Genomic DNA, 19,471 nt, shown 5'->3' with positions numbered 1-19,471 from the left:
TCTCTTAGCTGTTCTTGTCTTTCAAGAACTTTGTTTACTTCTGTATCCCCAGTCCCTAATCCAGGGCTAAGGAAAGAGAAAACACCATGCTTATTATATCCTAAACAGTAAACAATGGGGTAACTAACCATAGAAGAACAGTTCTTCAAGGGGGAGATAAGTAGACTATCTGGGGCAACATCTGGCTTAACTGGATCCAGACTACAAATCATTTCTTAGGTCTCCTCCCTCTCCCTCTTTGCCTCCCCCCTCTCCTCCTCCCACTCCCCCTCCTCCTTCTGAGAACCACTTTAGTTGTCAGACATGTATCTCCATGTGGTCCCATGATGGCGGTTACTGTGTTCTGATTGAGTAGTCCACCAACTAGAAGAAAGAGGGAATGGATGGAGAACCATTTAAGCATGTGTGAGGAATTCCCCAGACTCAGAAATGAACATATTTCCTTCCCTCTGAACAAAGCCATGAAGTAAATGAATAGATTCGTTTACTGATGTGTTTCATAAGGGCCAGTCATGACCCTGGACCATTCATTTTACCTCTGAGGAGTCACTGTAAACATCCTTAAGTGACCTTCCTTTATTTTTAGAGCAATAAATGTCAAAACGAGGTAGCAGTGTGCTTGGAGTCAACTGATGCTGTAGTACTCACAGTTCAGGGGCAGGAGAGCTGGTTTAGCCGTTAGCCTTCATGTAGGCAGGTACCTACATCTTCACTATGGCTGAACAGTTAATGAGGGGAGAGCACGTGGGTTTATTTGTAGAGATTACTAGTGTTTCAGGCACTTTGTTTGGACTGAACTAAACATGGCCATTCATCTAATCAAATGATGGCATTGTATGTAGGCTCATGCTACTGGGTTAGTGAGAATTTTAGATGATTTGTATTTCAGAATCATCATCAGATATGTATTACTCTGGAGGTAAAGTATTTTGAATTTAGAATTTTTTGCATATTTTATAAACATCATGTAACTCATGCATTTCAACCCTGAAAAATCTCCAGAGTTTCTCTGCTCTTATTTTCTCTTGAAAGTCAGTAATGGTGTGGTAAAAAGTTTGAATGCTCACAGCAAGCTGAGTAAGTCAGGACTTGACACAGCTGTAGGCCAGCTCATTTCTGGGTTTGCCATCATTTCAACTTCAGTGCCAAATTTTGAGGGCAGGAGCATTAAGTTTTCAGAGCCTTTTAGATTGTAAAATTCCCTTTACCTGTCATTACCTCCTCCCCTTTGGCCGAGGGAGCGGCCTGGCTTACGTTCTTAACTGTGCTTGTTCATGGACCAGGCTGGAGACCTGGGGAAGAGCACTGATGGAGAGATGTCTGTGGCCTGACAGGACAAGGCAGTCACAGAGAGCTGTGAGCTTGGCTTAGCTCTGCCCAAGGCCTTCCCCCTCTATTTAATGGCTTGGCGGGACGACTGCATGTCTGCCTCCAGGAGCGGGTGGGGAAGAGGGGTGCTTGGGAATCTGACGTGTATAGTTGCTGGTGACCCACAGAGGTCCGAAGCCTTGGTAAGAGGAAGTGATGCAGACAGGCAGACACTAACAGCCCTGCTCGGCAGGTCTAATGCGGTTTTAAGGTTTTGTGGGAGAGAATTGATTTTCTTTCTCTGGATCAACTCTGCACATCATCCAGAGGCTTTGCTCACATCTTATTAAGAGAAAACAAACTTACAATTGAACATGATAAGGGACTCATTAACTTTTTAGATTTGATTTGTTAAACTAGGTGTAGCCTGGTTTTAAAACTTGCTTTGCTAAATTAATGAAGTCTTGGGAATTGTGCAATCTATCATCTTGCACAGTTATTTCAAGACTGCTATATATGTCATCACTGGGTTTGTATGACACCAAGTGAGCCCACCATTTCTGGACAAAGGCCATACAGTGATGTGGTCCCTGTATATACAAGCCAGGTAGCATTCACAGTGTCAGAGTGTCACTGGGCTAGACAGAATGTATTGGAGTTAGGCTGTACATGGCATGTCTTACCTTAGGTGGCAGTCAAGCTTTATTACCACAAAATAGTGAAACTTCTTGTGGCTAGGAAGACAGTGCTGGGCTTCGGCTGGAGCCTGGTAGAATGCTTGCCTAGCACACCAGTGTCTGAGAAGAGGAACCATGGATGTCCCCCTCTGCTGTAAAGTAGAACACTCGGGTCCATGAGAATATTCTCCACACAGGCGCCTGTGTGAAGCCAGGGACCATGAGAGCATCCTGGGTATATGTGAAGATGCATATTACTTTTGTCTTGTATAAGCACTGACCGTGGGCAGGTCTCCTTGGTTCATCCCATTAGTTCATTTTTTTCTTAAATATAGTCCAGTTTTTACTCAATATGCTACACTAAATAAATACTCACAGGAGGGCATCCCTGCAGGTGTCAACCAGGGAAACAAACCTCAAGAAGAGGTGAGAATGAAAACTGGTGAAGAGTGACTTCATCAACCTGGATCAGACCTCAGGGAGTCTAATGCCTGGCGATTCATTGTCGGCATATGTAAAACACAGCACAATTTGGTAAAGGTTTCCAGGCAACAATCAGTCCAATCAGTCCAATTCCACGTACACAATAAAGCTTAAGGTGTGACTAGATAGAGACTCCTTTACACAGTATGTGTGACCTAAAAGGGCTAGAATCCAATGTGGCCTCTGACTGAGAGCACAGAGGTCAGCAGGCCATCAAGTACATGTGACATCTCCCCTAAGGATGGGTGACCATCTAGGGATGGAAGAGTCTTAGATAATCATTCTGGGGAATTTGGGTGAGGTCTGCCTCCACAGATAGCAATAAGGTCACCAGGTCATTAACAAAATCTACTCTCAGCCTTCTAGGCAGGAAAATGGGTATTTTATCCCCTCCAATGAGAAAAGATCCCTTTGCATTTAACATTTCTGGCTTTCCTAGTGATCTGTGAGCACAATGACCTTTGTGCCCCCCAACACTCACAAGCTTATAACATGTGTTACAAGGCAACAACATATATATGCATTTTTTTCTTCTCTAATGGTAGCTGATCAGAAAGTCATCATTGACAAGGAACAAAAGTTGGGGGTCTTCCACCTCACAGAGTGACTTCCTCCTGAATGGTCTGTTGGTCACCTCTGTGTGTTATCAGCTCCCCCACACCCTTCCTTCTTCCCTGCGTCTTGGTCTGGCCCTCGTAGATGGCGCTGTCATGACCCCTACTTTGTTCAGGCAGGTGACAAGAAGCATAGAGAAGGCAGAAGCTGGAGTGGAGGGACAGTTCTCCTTACATGTGGGATTATTTCCCACAGCTACTTCCTAGCTCCCCTCCCCCCCATTCACTGTCCCAGGTCGAGCCAAACAGTCCGATGCAGAGCTATGATGAGCCGGCCACGTTCTTATCTGTCCTCCAGGACTAGGTGGCAGCTGCCCATAGTGAGGCTAAGCCCAGGGTGGCTTCTTTTCTACCTCCAGTGTTTCTGCGCCTCCGTACACACACCATTAATGCTGTCCCTTAGCACTGAATCCCTTCCCGGGAGCTGCCAGCAGGGGGCCCTGCTTCCTTAGCAGGAGTGTGAGTCATGCAGCGGCCACCCGGATGCAGGTTAGGCACAAACCATGCAATTGTTTCAACCTTCCCTGGGAAAAATGGGGGCCCCTACTATTTTACTCAGAGAAAAGTGGGTTTTGCTTTTGTGGATTTCATTAAAATGGAGTTGGAAGGAGATGGAATCTAGCTTTTGTAAAGATAGATGGCATTTTATGTGGAAACATGATTGGTAAACAATATATATAAAATCGTAACCTTAGGATGGTCAATAAAAACTATTAGAAGGCTCATGGAGGAATGAGGAGACAGGCCCTGCTCATACATTCCTCAGGTTTGAATAGGCTGGGGAAGGAAGGCTTTAGAGCCATTTATTGGTTATTTTTACAGTAATTGAGGACCCTTCAAATAGTCCTTGGGTTGATGGATTAGCTGCAGATCCTGTGAGTTCTGACACAGCTGGGTTCCTACTCCTCTACTTCGGCTGGTTAGCACGTTCCTTTGTATTTGGTGGCTGCAGTTTCCTTTGGTTCATGAAAGACCTTGCTCAGGAGAAATGATAGTGTAACTAGGGAGTGAACAGAGGAGGTGCCCGCCAGGGACCCAGTGGACGACACCTGAGTGGCAGAGGCCCAGACTTTCCCTCATGAGTGGAGCCTAACCGTTATGGGTGTGAACCAGGTAGAGGACCAGGTATCTCCTCCATCTGGAAGAGGAAGTCAGGTGAACACCAGAACTCAGTGAGAATGGAAGGCTGCAGCCTCCCACTGGGAAAGGTCAGTGTGTAAGTATGTATGCAAGGACCAGAGGAATGCAGTTTTGTGGTATTGGGAACTTTTGCTACATGGTGCTAAGGCAGAGCACAGTGGTGACGCATTTAACAGAATCATAGTATAAATCCAAGTATTGTTTTCAAGGTCTTGTTTTTCTCAGGTTTACCTTTATTTATTTATTTATTTTTAATAGTTTGGCTATCATTTGGAAACTAGATAAAACTAACCAATTATTGTCATAGATTTTAGCTTCTTGGTTAATAAAGACTTCCCAGAAGTGTGCATGTAGATCTCAGTGGAAGAGCCATTAGGTGCAAGAATTCATTTAGTTTATTAGCACCACTCCTCATTTATTTGTAAGGCTGCGTTTGTGAGATGAGGGAAGAATTTTCCCACAGTTGTTTCCACGGAACCAGGCTGCTGTGAGATTCCACTCTGCCAGTAAGTTCTCAGAGATACCCAAGGCGGTATTCTGGAAAACACCTCTTCTGACTTCATTGATATTTTGCCTTACTGTTTTTGTTTGTTTGTGTGATTTTAAATGTAGACTGGAAAGCTTTTGCCCACTGATTGCAGAGAAGAGGGAACAAGCAGATCACCGGCTAATTAGCCTGTAAGGAAGGACATTCGCACTGCTGGGGGACAGTTGCTGGCCTCTTCCTTCTGTTTATCTCAAGAGAGAGCCATTAACTACCCTTTGTCTTGGACCATCTTTGCAGGGAAAAGCTAATGACCTTGGAAGAGGAAGCTAATGTCTCCCTCCAGAGCAAAAGGCAGATTTGCTAATTATCCTGTATAATAAAGACAGTGCCCCCCTTCAGGAGAAAAGGAAGACTTGCTCACAGCTCCTCATAAAGACTCAAGTTCCCTAAGCTCAGAGTCACCAGCTGCCTGCCACCACTCACACAGTGTGGCACTCAGCTGAGTCCACCCACTTCTCCCTGCATTTACTAGGGCACAACGCCCTGTCCATGAGTCTATTGTCTTCTGCCAGCATCCATGATGGAGTGGCAGATGAAGTAGACAGCTTGCAAGCTAGACAAAACCTTGGATCCTTCCCAGTTCTTGCCAGTTACACTGTAGAAAAACCATTTATGAACATTGGGAGAGAACATGCTGGAATTATATTTAATATGCAGAGTTGGAATTTTGTAAGTTAGTCTTATAATACCATTTGAATTAACAGAACTTTCTAAATCTTTAAATGTATAGCATTGTCTATAAACATCCACCCCCAATAATAAGGTTTTTGGCTTTTATATGGTTGAGTTTCTTATAGTGGTTAGAACAATTTTGTGATTTGTTATCTAAGTGTCTACTAGTAGCCTTTGCAAGCTAAGAAAAAATATAAATACTTTCCATGTATCTATATATGAAAAACATCCTCAATGTTCCTGCCAACTCAGCTCTTTGGAGGGAATTGCTTTATATTAGAGATAAGGATTTTTTCCCTCATGCCTGTAAAAGGGAGTGGGAGGCAGCCCAATCTATTTCCCAGGATCAACCATGTCATTCAAACCTTTTGTTTAAGTGGTCAGTTACTGTTTTAATCTTTTTCTCAATATCCTTAAATTGACCCCGAAGAATGTATAGCATTTCAAATAGTTCAGTGGAAGCAATGGTGTCTATGGTGGTCTGAATAGGAGTGGCCTCCAGGGGCACATATATTAAAATGTGTGGTCATTAGGCAGTGGCACTACTTGATGGGTATTAGGAAATTGTGGCCTTGTTGGAGAAAGTGTGTCATTGAGGGTGAATTTTGGAGTTTCAAAAGCTCAAGCCAGGCCCAATGTCTCTCTCATCCTGCTGCCTGTGGACGAAGATGTAGAACTCTCAACTTCTCCAGCACTTTGTCTACCTGCACACTGCCATCAGTCATGTTTCCTGCCATGATGGTAATGAACTAAATTTCTGAAATTATAAGCAAGTCCCAATTAAATGCTTCCCTTTATAAGAGTTGCCTTGGTTATGGTGTCTCTTCACAGCAACAGAACACTGACTAAGACTGTAACCAGTGTTCAGAAAAAGAAAGCAGTCAGCCATATAGTTTTTATGATGAAACAGTCAGGACCTGAACTCATACACTGGACTCTGCAGGCACCCTGAACTTGAACCCAGGTTCCAGAGCGTACCTGCATATCCACTGAGGTGCTCAACACCCATGGATAGAAGATTGCTGATTTAAGGGTTCGCTGCTACACTGTCGCCCTAGGTCAGATAAATTCTAGTTAACTAGAAGCTTGACCCTCGGCCTCAAACTGGAAACTGGAGGTGGGTACCATCCCCAGGCAATCCTTGGACACCTCAGAGTTAGAGATCTTCAGGTGGTACACCAGTGAGGACTTCCCGGGTTTCAAACCAGAGAGAACGAACTCAAGTGCTGGCATCAAATGTTTGAGATTTCCAGTTAGTAACTAATACTGCAGTTTGTCATTGGGTAAACTACATCCAGTGCCCAGCCTATGCCAGGCATTGTTAAGATGGAAAAATGATAAAGACATTTTACTAATTTCCAAGAGGGGCTAAACCATGACCCAGGCAAAATCCAACTTGGCACATATCTTGCAAATAAAGTTTTACTAGGAGCAGTCACTTCTGCCATTCATGTCATCCATGGCCCACAAGGCATCTATGGATGCAATGCTGAGATGAGAAGTACAAGAAAGACATTCTGGGACACGAAGTAGGAATGCTTCATATTTCATATCTGGAGCATCCCGTACGAGTTGATTGACGTCAGGTCTAGTGCTAAGAGGGAAGATGCCGTCCACACAAACGCATGGTGCAGGGCTTCTCCTGTCCCCCAGTAATACATCGTTTAGATGATTTGTCACTGCAGAAAATCTGGGACCCCATAGAAGTCCAGAGACAAGGAGCAGGGTGACTGCCAGCCCTACAGCCATGTGTGGGTAGAAAGAAGGGACCTGAGAGGAAATGCTGGAATTGGGAAAGAAGAACCTGAGTGAGAAGAACACTGGAGGAGAAAGGAGAATATATCCTAAAAAAGTGTGAGTGTGTGTGTGTGTGTGTGTGTGTGTGTGTGTGTGTGTGTGTGTGTGTTGAGGACACAGCTAGGAAAGGAAATAAAGCAGAAAAGCATGCTTATTTGAGCATCCAGCTGCCAGGCATTAGGGCTGGGCAGTCAGGCCCAGGGTGAGCTGTGAGTTAGGCTGGGAAGGGGCATGCTGCCCTCCTGTCCAGGGGGTACCTGCCTAAGATCAGTATTGTGTACCTCCATGTTACTTTTCTTATTGCTGCGACAAAAGAGGTGGGCAAAGCCACCTGGGAGGGAAGGATTTTTGTCCAGGGGGAACTGTAGTTACAGGAGTCTGGGGCAGTTGCTCACATTGTGTCCGCACAGTCAAAGAGCAGAGAGTGATGAGTGCGGACACTCAGATAGCTCTGTCCTTTTCATTCTCTTGGAATGATGCCAGCCATACTTAGGATGTGTCTCCTAGGTGATGCTATAGGATCTTGTCAGACTGGCGATCAATATTAGCCATCATGGTACTTGTGACCCTGAGTCCTCTGGCTCCCCAGATCCTTTGCTCAGCATGCATGCTCCCTTTGTAAGGCTACCTGCAAGGTGACCATGCAGAGAAGGCCTGGGATTCTCCAGGATGCTCAGGATATTGCTGGCCAATTCTCTGCACCAGACGGGGATGTTCTTTCCTTCCAGAAATTGATGGTGATTTATTCCCAACTCATACCTAATGGTAGATTTCTTCTCTTACTCCCAAATGATTGTTTACTACAAAAAAAAAGTTTGGAAAGGGATAAATAACCAGGCAGGATCCATATGTGTAATTATTTTTTTTCCTCATTCTTCCAGGAATTTTTCTTTAAATGTGGAGCGCACCCAACCTCTGACAAGGATACATCAGTCGCTTTGAACCTGATCACCAGTAACAGCCGCAGCATTACCTGCATAGCCTGTACAGACGTCAGGTAGGGCTCTCAGGGGCAGGCCTCGGTGCCCTGCTTTCCAGCCTCATTCCCCCAGCAGACTTTCCTTGGACGCCTCTCCTGCTGCACATCTATTTCAGTGATGCGCCCAATCTGGGCATATGTTACTCTGGTAAAATTATTTACAGTACCAATTATTTGGATTAGTCAAGTAGTCGAATATGAGCCCTAAACTATGTGAGACAAAATTATGTAAAAATAGTGTAATCTCAGTTCAACCAGAAATATAAACTCACTAATATCAGTAAGCTTTGAAATACAAAGTTAACATCAGGAATGGAATAATAATGTATGAAAACCACTTATTCTTGCCAGGCTATGTTATTTTTAAAATATCTCTTCCATACATTTGAGTTATTCTACACATTTGTCTGCATTTGTGTTGGGGCTTCTCAGACATTCCTATATGCAAACTGAAATCATGCAGTTGATTCTGGGCTCAGTTATTTCAAACCCCAGCGAATATAAGAAATAAAGACATGGAGACAGTTAGAGGGAAGGGGAACACAAATGGAGGTGAATTCTGCTTTAGGAGTCAAGGTCAGGAAGGAGAAACTGAACCTCCTGGATCTGCAGAGTAAGCAGAGAGGGAAATTCCTACTCACTGCAGATGCAGAGAATAAAGAAGTCAGCCTGGGTGGCGTGTGTCCTCAGAGGTGAGCTCAGAGGCTCTGACTGCAGAGGGGGAGACTCAGTCCTGACTAGGAAGAATGCTTTAATCGAATGCCAAAATGGGTTACTGAGTAAAATCCCCAAACCTCTGGTTCTGTGCTTTAGGCAGAAACAGGCATTTCAGTGTTGCTGCTCCCTGGTCTTGGAGACTGAACAAGGTGGCCATGTGAATGTACTTTATGATTTCATAGCTGGTGTCAATGCTCCTGGCTCGGTATTCCCATTCTTCTAACATTGACTAAAAGAAGCCTAAGTATTTGAGCAACAGCTGTTGACTAAGCCTGTCTCTACCACCACAAGCTGCCTCTTATGTTTAGTCTCTGCTCTGGCAGGAAATGCCACAACAGTGCCCACAAACTGCCGTGCTTCACCTGCCTTTGCCAAGGTGGATGGCCACACATGGAAAATACTTTCAAAGGACAAAACAGTGCTTCCAGTATTTCAGGACTGAGTCGGACAGTTCTACCAATGGGGGCTCGCCTCCTCTGATAGCAATGAGTGATTAAAATCACCCTTTGGCTTTTCACAGGAAAAAATTAAAACCTTTTGCTGTGAGTTGAGTGCAGCCTACCAACCAGCATTGACAAAGATGGAGTGAGCATGTGAGTGAAGAGGGTGTGGAGAGGCGGCTCAGTGATCAAGAGTACTTGCCTCTCTTCCAGAGGATGAGATTCAGTTCCCAGCACTCACAGCAGGCCGCTCACAACCACGCATAACTCTAGTGCCAGGGGATCTGACGCCCTTTTCTAGCCACTGAGAGTACCCTACACACACATGACACATACATGTGCACACTCACTCATGCATGCGCACATATTCACATACATAAAAATAATGTGAAAGAAGCTTATCTGTCTGACTGTGAGTACTTCCCTCCCATCCCCTTTGTATTAATGACAGACAACTGTCCTCAGGACAAAGTTAGCCACCTCCAAGATACTTGGGGAGATAAGTGTTGGAAAAATGACGCTGTTAAAATAAAATTTTCCTGTTAGTACTCCACATGATTTAATGGATATAAACAACCATTCAGTCCAGTTCTGGTGTGTGCATAGAGAGCCAGATGCTTGATTGAAGGAAGTCTCTTCTGTAATCAGAGAGAAACCTTGAATGAAGGGTGAAGAAAAGGGCTTTGATGGGACCATCCCAAGCTTGAAAGAAGACACTCCAGCATCGCATTCTGAACTTCGGTTACCATTGGACCCCTACTCCCTTAATAATATTTTATTTGGGGGAAGTGAGGTGGCCCAGCAGGTAAAGACACTTGTTACAAAGGCCTAACAAGGTGATGTCAGTCCCAGGAACCCACAGTGAAAGGAGAGAATCAGCCTCCACAGTTGTCCTCTGATCTCCACATTCATTCATTCATCCTGGAGTGCATGAACATGTGTGTGCACAAGGGTACACACACACACACACATACACACATACACACACACGCACACACGCACACACACACACACACACACACACACACACACACACACACATACACACACACACACACACACACACACACACACACACACACACACACACACACACCAATAAATGAATCTTCATGGGAAGATCACATTTAAACATGTAGTGGTGATCATATTGACTCGATCTTGGTGCAAAGGTGAAGCAGCCGGACTATTCAAGCATGAAGTCACTGACTGCATGCTTCACCTAAGCACAGGATTGTGGGATGGGAGCAGGCTGGTGATGACGGTTTTAAATTCTTCCTGCACACCTGCAAGCTGGTTTTCTTAAATCACACTGTTTTAAATGTGACTTTCTGTGTTTGAGGGGGATGGGCTCTCTAGCACACTTTCTTTCTCTGAGTATGTTCTCGCTTTTGTCCTGACCATTGATAAAGGAAGTAACTTTGTCACAAATACTTGTTTTTTTTTTAAATAGTAAATGGACTCAAGCTGATCTTGTTTGCACACATGCATATTTTTGTTATGAGAAACACTCCAAAACTTTCTCTGCACAGAACCTTTCTCAGGCACCAGCCCCCATTCTAGTCTGTCTCTGTAGTATGAGGTTTTGTCTTTTAAGTTTGTGTTTGACCCTAAATCATGGTTGATTCCTGTGGACTTTACTTAAAATGTTTACATCTTCTGGGAGGTAAAAACAAAAGCCAGAATTAAATACAGATGTACCCAGGTTTCCTTTTCTACTTCTATTTCAGAGCTGTTATTTCATCTTTGTGTTAGTCATATAGCATCCATCTAGTTAGACATTTGGCAGTATGGAAGAAAAGAAATCCCTGCTCCCCGGTGTTGCTGAGATTGGCGAGCTGACCTGTACACACTGCTTCCCCTTCTACTCATCCTTGCTGCATTTTCATTGTTGAAGACAAAGTGAAAGGCAGCCATATTTACACAGCCAAAATTTAACCTGCCAGAAACAGGCTGGAAAAACCAGTTCATGGCACGACATTAAATCCAAGCAGTGGCACTACCTTGAGACTTCTACAACTAGGACTTGCTGTCTTGGTGTCATTATCATTTGATAATAAATAGTTCCATACTTTTCTTGCCTTCAAATCCATCTTAAAATCCACTCACTTACTGAAGCAAAGCGACCATGGATTGCATACTGAGAAGATTTACTCAGGCCTGGAGATTAGCAGAGATTTATCTCAAAGCCCATTTGCACTTGTTCCTTGTGACAGGGATTTAACCGTCATTTGGCAGCATTCGGGTAACATTCTTTCCCTCACACAGGGATCTTCATGGCATTCCCCCTGAATCCATCCCTTACATCTTCTTCAGCTTTTCTTCTCGTGGTTTCTTTTGGTTAAACAGTACTTTGCAATACTTTGTGAGTCAAAATGAAAGCCTTTGTTCACTCTATAGAAGTGCTATATAGAAGCCTTAACCAATGTAATCCTTCCTTAATATTCCATGGTAAAGTGGTATCTAAGATTTTATCCAGGATCTCAGGCCAAGTCCACTCACATAAGACCACTGTGTTGTTTCATGTGTCTTATTTCAGCAAAGTACTCTGTTTCTGCAATGAAAATCTGATGAGAGTTTTTGCACCTCACAGCCTTATTTGTAATTATGGAGCTACGTGGTTCTTCTTTGAGTCTCTAGTAGTATGCCTGTTGCCATGTAATGAATGAAGCCAGGGCCAATGCACCTTCAGGAACATGTGGGAAGAAGTGTTTTTGTTGTGTTCATGTTAGCTTGAGTGGAAGCAAAATGAGAAGCAAATGACATGATTTCATGGATGGAGAATAACACATCCATCTCACAACCATTAGGTGAGTGCTATAGAGCAGTAGATAAAAGAGGAGGCCCTCAAAGATGCCTCATCCAGCTTAAGTCAGGTTCTTTCACATTGAGTGCCACACCTCATGAGAATAGATCCCATTACTTCTCTTTTGTTTGTTTAAGTATTTGTTTCTCTTATGTGGGTGCAGGCATAGCTATGCATAGTTATGTGCATCTGTGTGCAGTGCCTCCAGAAGTCAGAAGAGGGCGATAGATCTCTCGGTGCTGGAGTTCCTGGTAGGTGTGCACCACCTGCTGTGAGTGCTGGAGATTGAACTCTGGTCCCCTGCAAGAGCATTACGTGCTCAGCCACACCAAGCATCTCTCCAGCCCCAAATGCTAGCACATCTGTAATTCTTTCCTGAAAAAGTATGGCATATCCTACTCTAACACAGTCTTGACAGGAAGCTTCTATAGCCTGTTCTCTTCAGAAAGACATTCTCAGTCACCCAACTTCTCCCAAGACTGACATGTAGCACTTAATGACCATGGGTTTCTCAGTTTCAGTCCTTGAAAGTCATTTGGGTTCCCATTTTAATAGAAGAGAATTTGAGGATAAGGTATTTAAAGTTTTACCTTTAGTAATGACGAAAAGGTTTCAGCCAGCCATCTAACCAACTGAAGTCCATGTGGTTTGCATTGATTTCACTCTGACCTCTCCTCATTCTCACTCAGGGGGGCCAGGTTTATGCTGTGAGTGAAAGACATGTCTCCTGGGAGGGCTAAAAGGTGGATTTGCATGTAGAAGGAAAAAAAGTAGTGAAGTTGGAATCAGAGGCAGGAGTAAGCCAGATATAGCCCAGGGGTTCTTGCCTTTATGAGTAGTCAGAGCTGGAGAGAGCAGAGCTGCCTTTGGGTGTGTGGGCTCCGTAAAACTGCAGCTTGCTCCAGAGCAAGGTCCAGACTTGTCTTATGTACAAACATGCTTATCCTCCCTGCAGTGGTCAGCACTGGCCTTTGCCTCAAACGGGTTTAACATCTGCTGACTTGGATTCAAGTAAATGTTCCGCCCAGCACAATAAACACCACATTCTTTTTGTATGGAATGTTTGTGTGTCTGTGTATGCACTGATACCCTCTGCATATGTATTTACCTGTGCATGGGAGCCAGAGGACAGCCTTGGGGGTAGTTCCTCAGGCACCAGCCACCATTGACAAATACACACACACACACACACACACACACACACACACACACACACACACACACACACACACACGGCTGTTTCCGACTACCCTGGGGCTTGCCGAGTAGACTGAGCTAGCTGGCCAGGAAGCCCCGGAGAACCTGTATCGCCTGTGCCCCCACTTATCTAGTGCTGGGACTATAAGCTTGCAAGTTTTTTCTTTTAAATTACTATTCATTTTTATTTTATGTGTATGGGTGTCTTGCTGCATGTACGTCTATGTATCACTTGTGTGCCTGGTGCCCATGGAGTCTAGAAAAAGGTATCAGATCCCTTGAAGTTGAAGTTACAGATGGTTGTGAACCACTCTGTGGGCTCTGGGAATCGAACCGGGGGCTCTGGAAGAGCAGCAAGTGCTCTTAACTACTGAATCATCTCTCCAGCCATGGATCCATCACAAGCCATTTATGTGGGTTCTGGGCTTTGAACTCAGGTGCTCATGCTTTCAAGGCAATAGTTTACCAGCTAAGCTTTCTTGCTAGCTTTTAATGTTCTAAAAAAACAAAACAAAACAAAACAAAACAAACAAGAAACAGTCTCTTCTTTACGTAGGAATTTTCCAAATGTCCATTAAATAAAACAATAAATAAACGAGAGACCGAAGTGGAGTATTTAGGAGCTGGTAGGGGTAAAGAAAAGTCCAATTTTTAAGTCTGAGCCATCAGAGACAGATTACTAAGCCATATTGTTTGGGGTCAATTCCTTATGAAAACACAGAAGAAATATTTTATCTACATTGATACTTTGAAATGTGAACCATGTCAGTTTTAATGCCAGTCAGTGACCTTCTGTTCTCCTGTTGTGAACCCTGTAGGTCTCAGATGGGAGGTGCAGCATCCTCGGGGCTTCCTGGGGATGTCGGAGGTGCTTGTGCATGAAATTCAGAGGCCTTACCTTCCCATTTAACTGTCCCTGCAGGTGCACAGCAGCTCCACTAGCAAAAGGAGAGGAATATTGCAAATCCTCCCAGACCAATTTTGTATCCATTAAGGTCAACCTTGCATGTTGTAACCGTCTGGATTTTAAGCAGTTCCTTTTTCATTGATGGATGTTAAGGAAAAAGCAGCTACCTTCTGGAAGCATCCAAGGAGCCCTTGCTTTGACTTTGTTAGCAGTCACAGTTTAGTCTTAACGTCCATTTTCAACAGAATGAAATGTCCATGCAGTCTTTAAATGGCTGTTTTCCACTTAAAAAGGAAATACTATATTCTCTGTGCAATGATCTGATTGCAATTTATCCTGTTAATTAGCAATCAGTTATAAGCTAGGTTGACAGGAAGAAGCTTCATACCTTCAGACAGAAATTTTAACCTGTTGGGGAATACTTAGTGACTAGCGGGATTCAGATAGTATAAAGATCCCATACCTGACTATCAATCACATGACATTTAGAATTAGACATCTGCAAACTTGTTCTCTGTAGCCACCACAGTTTGCAGAGCTATTTGCAACAAAGTAGGAAATGGTTGCTGGAGTGCAAGGTCATTTTTTGAAGCTATGGTTAATTCTGTCCCTTGTTAATTTGACAGATTCTGAGCGGAAGAAAACATGGCTGAAATCCCACATCTTACGTGTGCTAGCAGTGGGCTTTCCAGGGTTTCTAGCTCCAAACAGATTTTTTTACAGCACCAAGGTCCATTGCACTACCGTGAGATTCATTAGACCCGCACATTAAATGTAGAATTCTGCACATAGAACAAGCTTCCTCTGAGAGCACCACTATGGATAAAGGGATCATAGGTGGGCGTCTGCCTTCTTTAACCCTTCTTTTTCCATCAAAGGCTTCAAAAAGTTCATATGTCTACTTGTTCAATATCTAAAAAGTCCATCGGCGGCCCCAGAAACATTTCAAGTCCTTTGAGCCGAGATGGAGGCATTGCCTAGCTGGCCGGGCTGAGCCGAGATGGAGGCATTGCCTAGCTGGCCGGGCTGAGCTGAGATGGAGGCATTGCCTGGCTGGCCGGGCTGAGCCGAGATGGAGGCATTGCCTGGCTGGCCGAGCCGGGAGAACAGATAACGGGGCTCTAGGGGCGGGGCGGGTGAGGTAGAACTGGGCTACTAAGCATGGCAAAGAGAGGTCACCTCTCTCAAAATTCATTCCCACCACTGCATGGCTACACAAAAGGAAACCAAACTCCCCTTTGAGTGTCAGAATCTTCCCCCTGGTTCTTTTGCTTTGCCAAGAGAGCATCCGAGAGAAATACATTGTATGTGATCAGGCCGACTGCACCGGTTTACCTGTTTCCTGAGAGCATGGCACTACCTGCTTAACCAGAGCCATCAACATAGTCTCTGCTCACTCACTACTATGGACAGGACCAGCCCGAGACCCCCAAGGTCAAGCTGTCACCCTGGTGACAGCAGTACAGACCCCACATCAGAGTCCTCTCCTGAGCCTGACGGAAATGTACCCTGTGTCTTTCTAGACTACAACCGACTGTTTTCCTATCTGCTCAGCCCATACCTATATGTATGCCAGGATAATCTGCCATCGTAAATATGCATTGCACAAGGCAAGTGTAGGCCCAACAATTTTTAACATGTTCTATTGCTGCTGGCACCTGTGGACATTCTGTATCCACACAAATCTTACCACCTGTCAGAGATGAATATTATACATATTTTAAAGAGGAGGGAAAATAAGGTACAAAGATATTTCTTCCTGAAAGTCACATCTATTTTATATGGTGGATGAGGGAGGATCAATATTAGACTCGACCATAATTCTGACATGGAAATCTATGTCCTTGGGCATCATAGTATATGGCCTCGGGAATACATTCATTGCCTCAAGAACCTGACATCATGACTTGTTGGGAAGGAAGAGGACTGGAGGCTGGAGCTGGACCAAAGTCTTAGATGTGAGCTGGATGGAGGTAAAGTGGTCATGGAGCTGCTGCCAACAAACCAGCTGCGATTCAGGCGTGGAAGCCCATTCTGGCCTAGGGCTTCTCTGAGCACAGTCCCTGCCTTCAAGAGACACAATGGGCATGCTCCTGCTGTAGAAGAGACTCTTTGCTGATGAGTGTGTAGGAATGTGTTGCTATCCCCTATGCAGGGTGGTGGGGGCCTTCCGAGGAGTCATGGGAGGCCCTGGCAGATGGTAGAAGAGGAAGCTGGGTGTGTTAGTCAGGCTTCGTTACTGTGACTAATACTTGAAGGAGCTCAAAGGGGGAGGGTTTGCTTGGCTCATAGTCCCCAAGATTGGAATCCATCTTGCTTCAGAGGAAAGCTGACACAATGGAATCAAAGAGTCAGATGCCTTGTTAGCAGGCTTCCTTCCTCCTCTTCTGTTCCCCAGGGTAGCTGACATCAACCACAGTGCTGCCCACATACATCCAGGGCAGGTCTTCATCCCCTGTTAATGCTCTCTGAAAATGCCTCCACAGACACAGCCAGAGGTGTGCTTCGCTCATCCCCTAGAGGGCCTCACAGTTCGACCAAGTTGACTAGATAAATCATCACATGGTACCCACCATAAAAGTTCTCACCACAGGCCCTGAACTCCCACCATGAAGGTGGATATCAGGGGTCCCATGGGGTAGAGATCAAGGACCTCAAAGTGGATTAATAAATCCACAGATGAACTTGGGAGCTTCCCTTATTTGACATATCCTAAACAACCATGCTGACTCTTGCCTAGCCTCTGACTCTGGGCTAAGCATCTCTGGCCTAGATGGTACCTGGACGTGCTTCAGAGAGGTACCAGTAATAAGGTACATAAAAGAGGGTAGACTAGGCAGGAAGTGGGTAGTGGCGCTCAACCTGGCCAACATGTATTCTAGCCAATGATATCTTTATCTTTTGTTAAGTTCCCGCTTGCAGAAGCCTTTTTTTCTTTAGATCTGCTGTGAGTTTTCTACCACGTCAGCCAGCCATGAGGAGCTCAGAATGGTTAAAGGGCTTGCTCACACTGTCAGCATTTTTCTTTAGCACTTCAATATTTAGTCTATATAAAGTTATATTTTCCAAGCATTTTTCTTTATATCCCCAATATTTAGTCTGTATTAAATTGTACAAAATTATACTATTGAGCTGCATAAACACATTCAGATCCACATACACATTGGCCATGTGATTGTAGTATCACCAAGAGATGGTTCTGGGAAAGCTAGATGACTTCCCATTAAAAACCAATGAACTTCAATCTCCTATGTCACATCATACAGAAACACCAATATAGAATGGATCATAGATCATAAGAATTGAAACACTAAAGTTTCTGAACATGGAATAATGCACAATAATTATGATTTCTCACACAGAACACAGAGTTCTTATCTAAATGAGGAAACTGATCGGTTCATCTACTCTAACACTACGAACGTATCTGAAGACAGCATCAAGGGAGTGAGCTAGGCACATAGCGGTGGGCTTCCCAACACATCAGCTGAAGAGCTGAAGGCATGGGGGGGGGGGGTCTTAGACTGTCAGTGGGAAAAGAGAGACAGCATGTGAACAGGTTCTTCATGAGAAGCATGTGACGTGGGACCTGAAAATTAAACCCCATGGGGAACTGCAGCCTGTTCAGCAAGCACCTATGAAACACAGAGAAATCCAATCCTTACATCTCCTCTTTTAACTGTCATGGTAATCATAATAGTTCCAGAACAATTAATAAGTGACAAAAAAGCCCTGGAGCCAAAGCTGCCTGATGACTTACTGTGCTACTCTGTGATGGCTGCTCAGCTTTGCCCCTCCCCCTGGGTGTAGGTCACTGGCTTTTGTGGGGGAAGGGTAGTTGTAGGAAAGAGATGAAAATGGAAGGGGCTAATGAGAGTTATGGCAACCAGAGAAAGATAGCGTTCATGACTTTCTTCTTCCTTCAGCTTGAAATGTTGCTGCATTCACTCCGAAATCAATAATATCTCCTACGTCTCTATAAATCAAACGTGTCTCTCTTCGCTAATCCAGGTTGCTCTCAGTGGTGTCAGATAACCACTGGGGGTTGGGGTAGTCCCGATGTGGGTGGTCGTGATCTGCGTTAGAACACAGGACACACGTTTCCGCATTGTTCACTGTGTTCATTGTTGGGAGTCCCTGGTGGGAGCAAATTACGATTCTTTGTACGGGAGCTTGAGTAGGAGAAGGGAGCTGCCTTCCTGGGAGGGAAGGAAGGGAAATTTTGTGATCTTTCTACTTCTGGCTGATTTTCTTTATCCCCTATTATGACCAAGAGGCTTTATCTCCACCAATGAAGAGTGACTTTCTGTCCCCAGCTAGCTGCAGTCTTCATCATCTCAGCTCCAAACCTAAAAAAAAAAAAAAACTTTGCTAACAGTGACTAATTCCCATTCCATAACACCTTTCACATCTCAGTTAAATGGCTTCTTCTGGTGAGGGCTCTACCAGATGTCACCCTTAGAAACACAGAGGTAGGTACAGGCCATTAATCCAAGTGTTACTCACAGACATGCATTGTTGTGCATGTAACCTTCAGCTGTCCCTAAAATTCTTAAATCATCACAATCTAATTTGTACCCCAACAGCTGAAGATGGAGTCTGCGTTTCTGCCTCTTGCTCCTTCCACTTCCATTTTCCTTCTTTTTCTCCCTCGTAAGGTTTATGTATCTCTCTGTAGGTTGCTTCTGCTGTCTTTACCAACTCCCAAAAAAGGCATGGAGCATAGTAGTTAGTAGTACCAGCCTTGAAGACAGACTTTAGGCACCAAATTCTGCTGCTCACTGCTTCTCTGTCCTGTTGGGAAGAAGCCTTCTACGTTGTGCTTCATCATTGTGAGGATTGAGTCAGCACACAGAACATGCTCGGCAGAATGTATTGAGTCTTATACAGATGCCCTACAACCATGGGCTCTGCCAGCACACCCAACCTTGCACATTCACCTTCAAACAACCTTAGCAATAGTTGTATACCTGAAGCCCTAGACTAGGACCTTGCAGTTCATGCATCCTGTTTGCAAAAGTTGTGTGGCTGTGCAGGTAATAACCCAGGAAACAGATGGCTCCAGGCTGGGGTGGTAGAAATAAACTTTCCTCCTGAAACTACTGGCACCTGGTGGTCTAACTAGGGACAATTTGGTCACTCTGACCCCATTTCCTAAATCTGATTTATTACTGAGCTGGTGATAGT

At 44.5% G+C, this 19,471-nt stretch overlaps 1 protein-coding gene across 5 annotated transcripts in view; it reads left to right on the top strand.

Moving 5' to 3' along the window:
* Prkn (parkin RBR E3 ubiquitin protein ligase) overlaps positions 1-19,471 on the top strand; it is a 1,203,648-nt gene that overhangs the window by 658,654 nt on the left and 525,523 nt on the right. For all 5 annotated transcript variants that reach the window (XM_042262404.2, XM_042262405.2, XM_076552881.1 and 2 more), the window contains one exon: positions 8,120-8,235. In XM_042262404.2, coding sequence (XP_042118338.1) covers positions 8,120-8,235 — 116 coding nt within the window. The remainder of the gene's footprint in view (positions 1-8,119; positions 8,236-19,471) is intronic.

The sequence above is a fragment of the Peromyscus maniculatus genome, chromosome 16 (genome assembly GCF_049852395.1).
Source record: "Peromyscus maniculatus bairdii isolate BWxNUB_F1_BW_parent chromosome 16, HU_Pman_BW_mat_3.1, whole genome shotgun sequence".
Lineage (NCBI taxonomy): Eukaryota > Metazoa > Chordata > Mammalia > Rodentia > Cricetidae > Peromyscus > Peromyscus maniculatus.
Note: the sequence above shows the minus strand (reverse complement) of the source record. Positions and strands in the feature narration are given on the sequence as shown.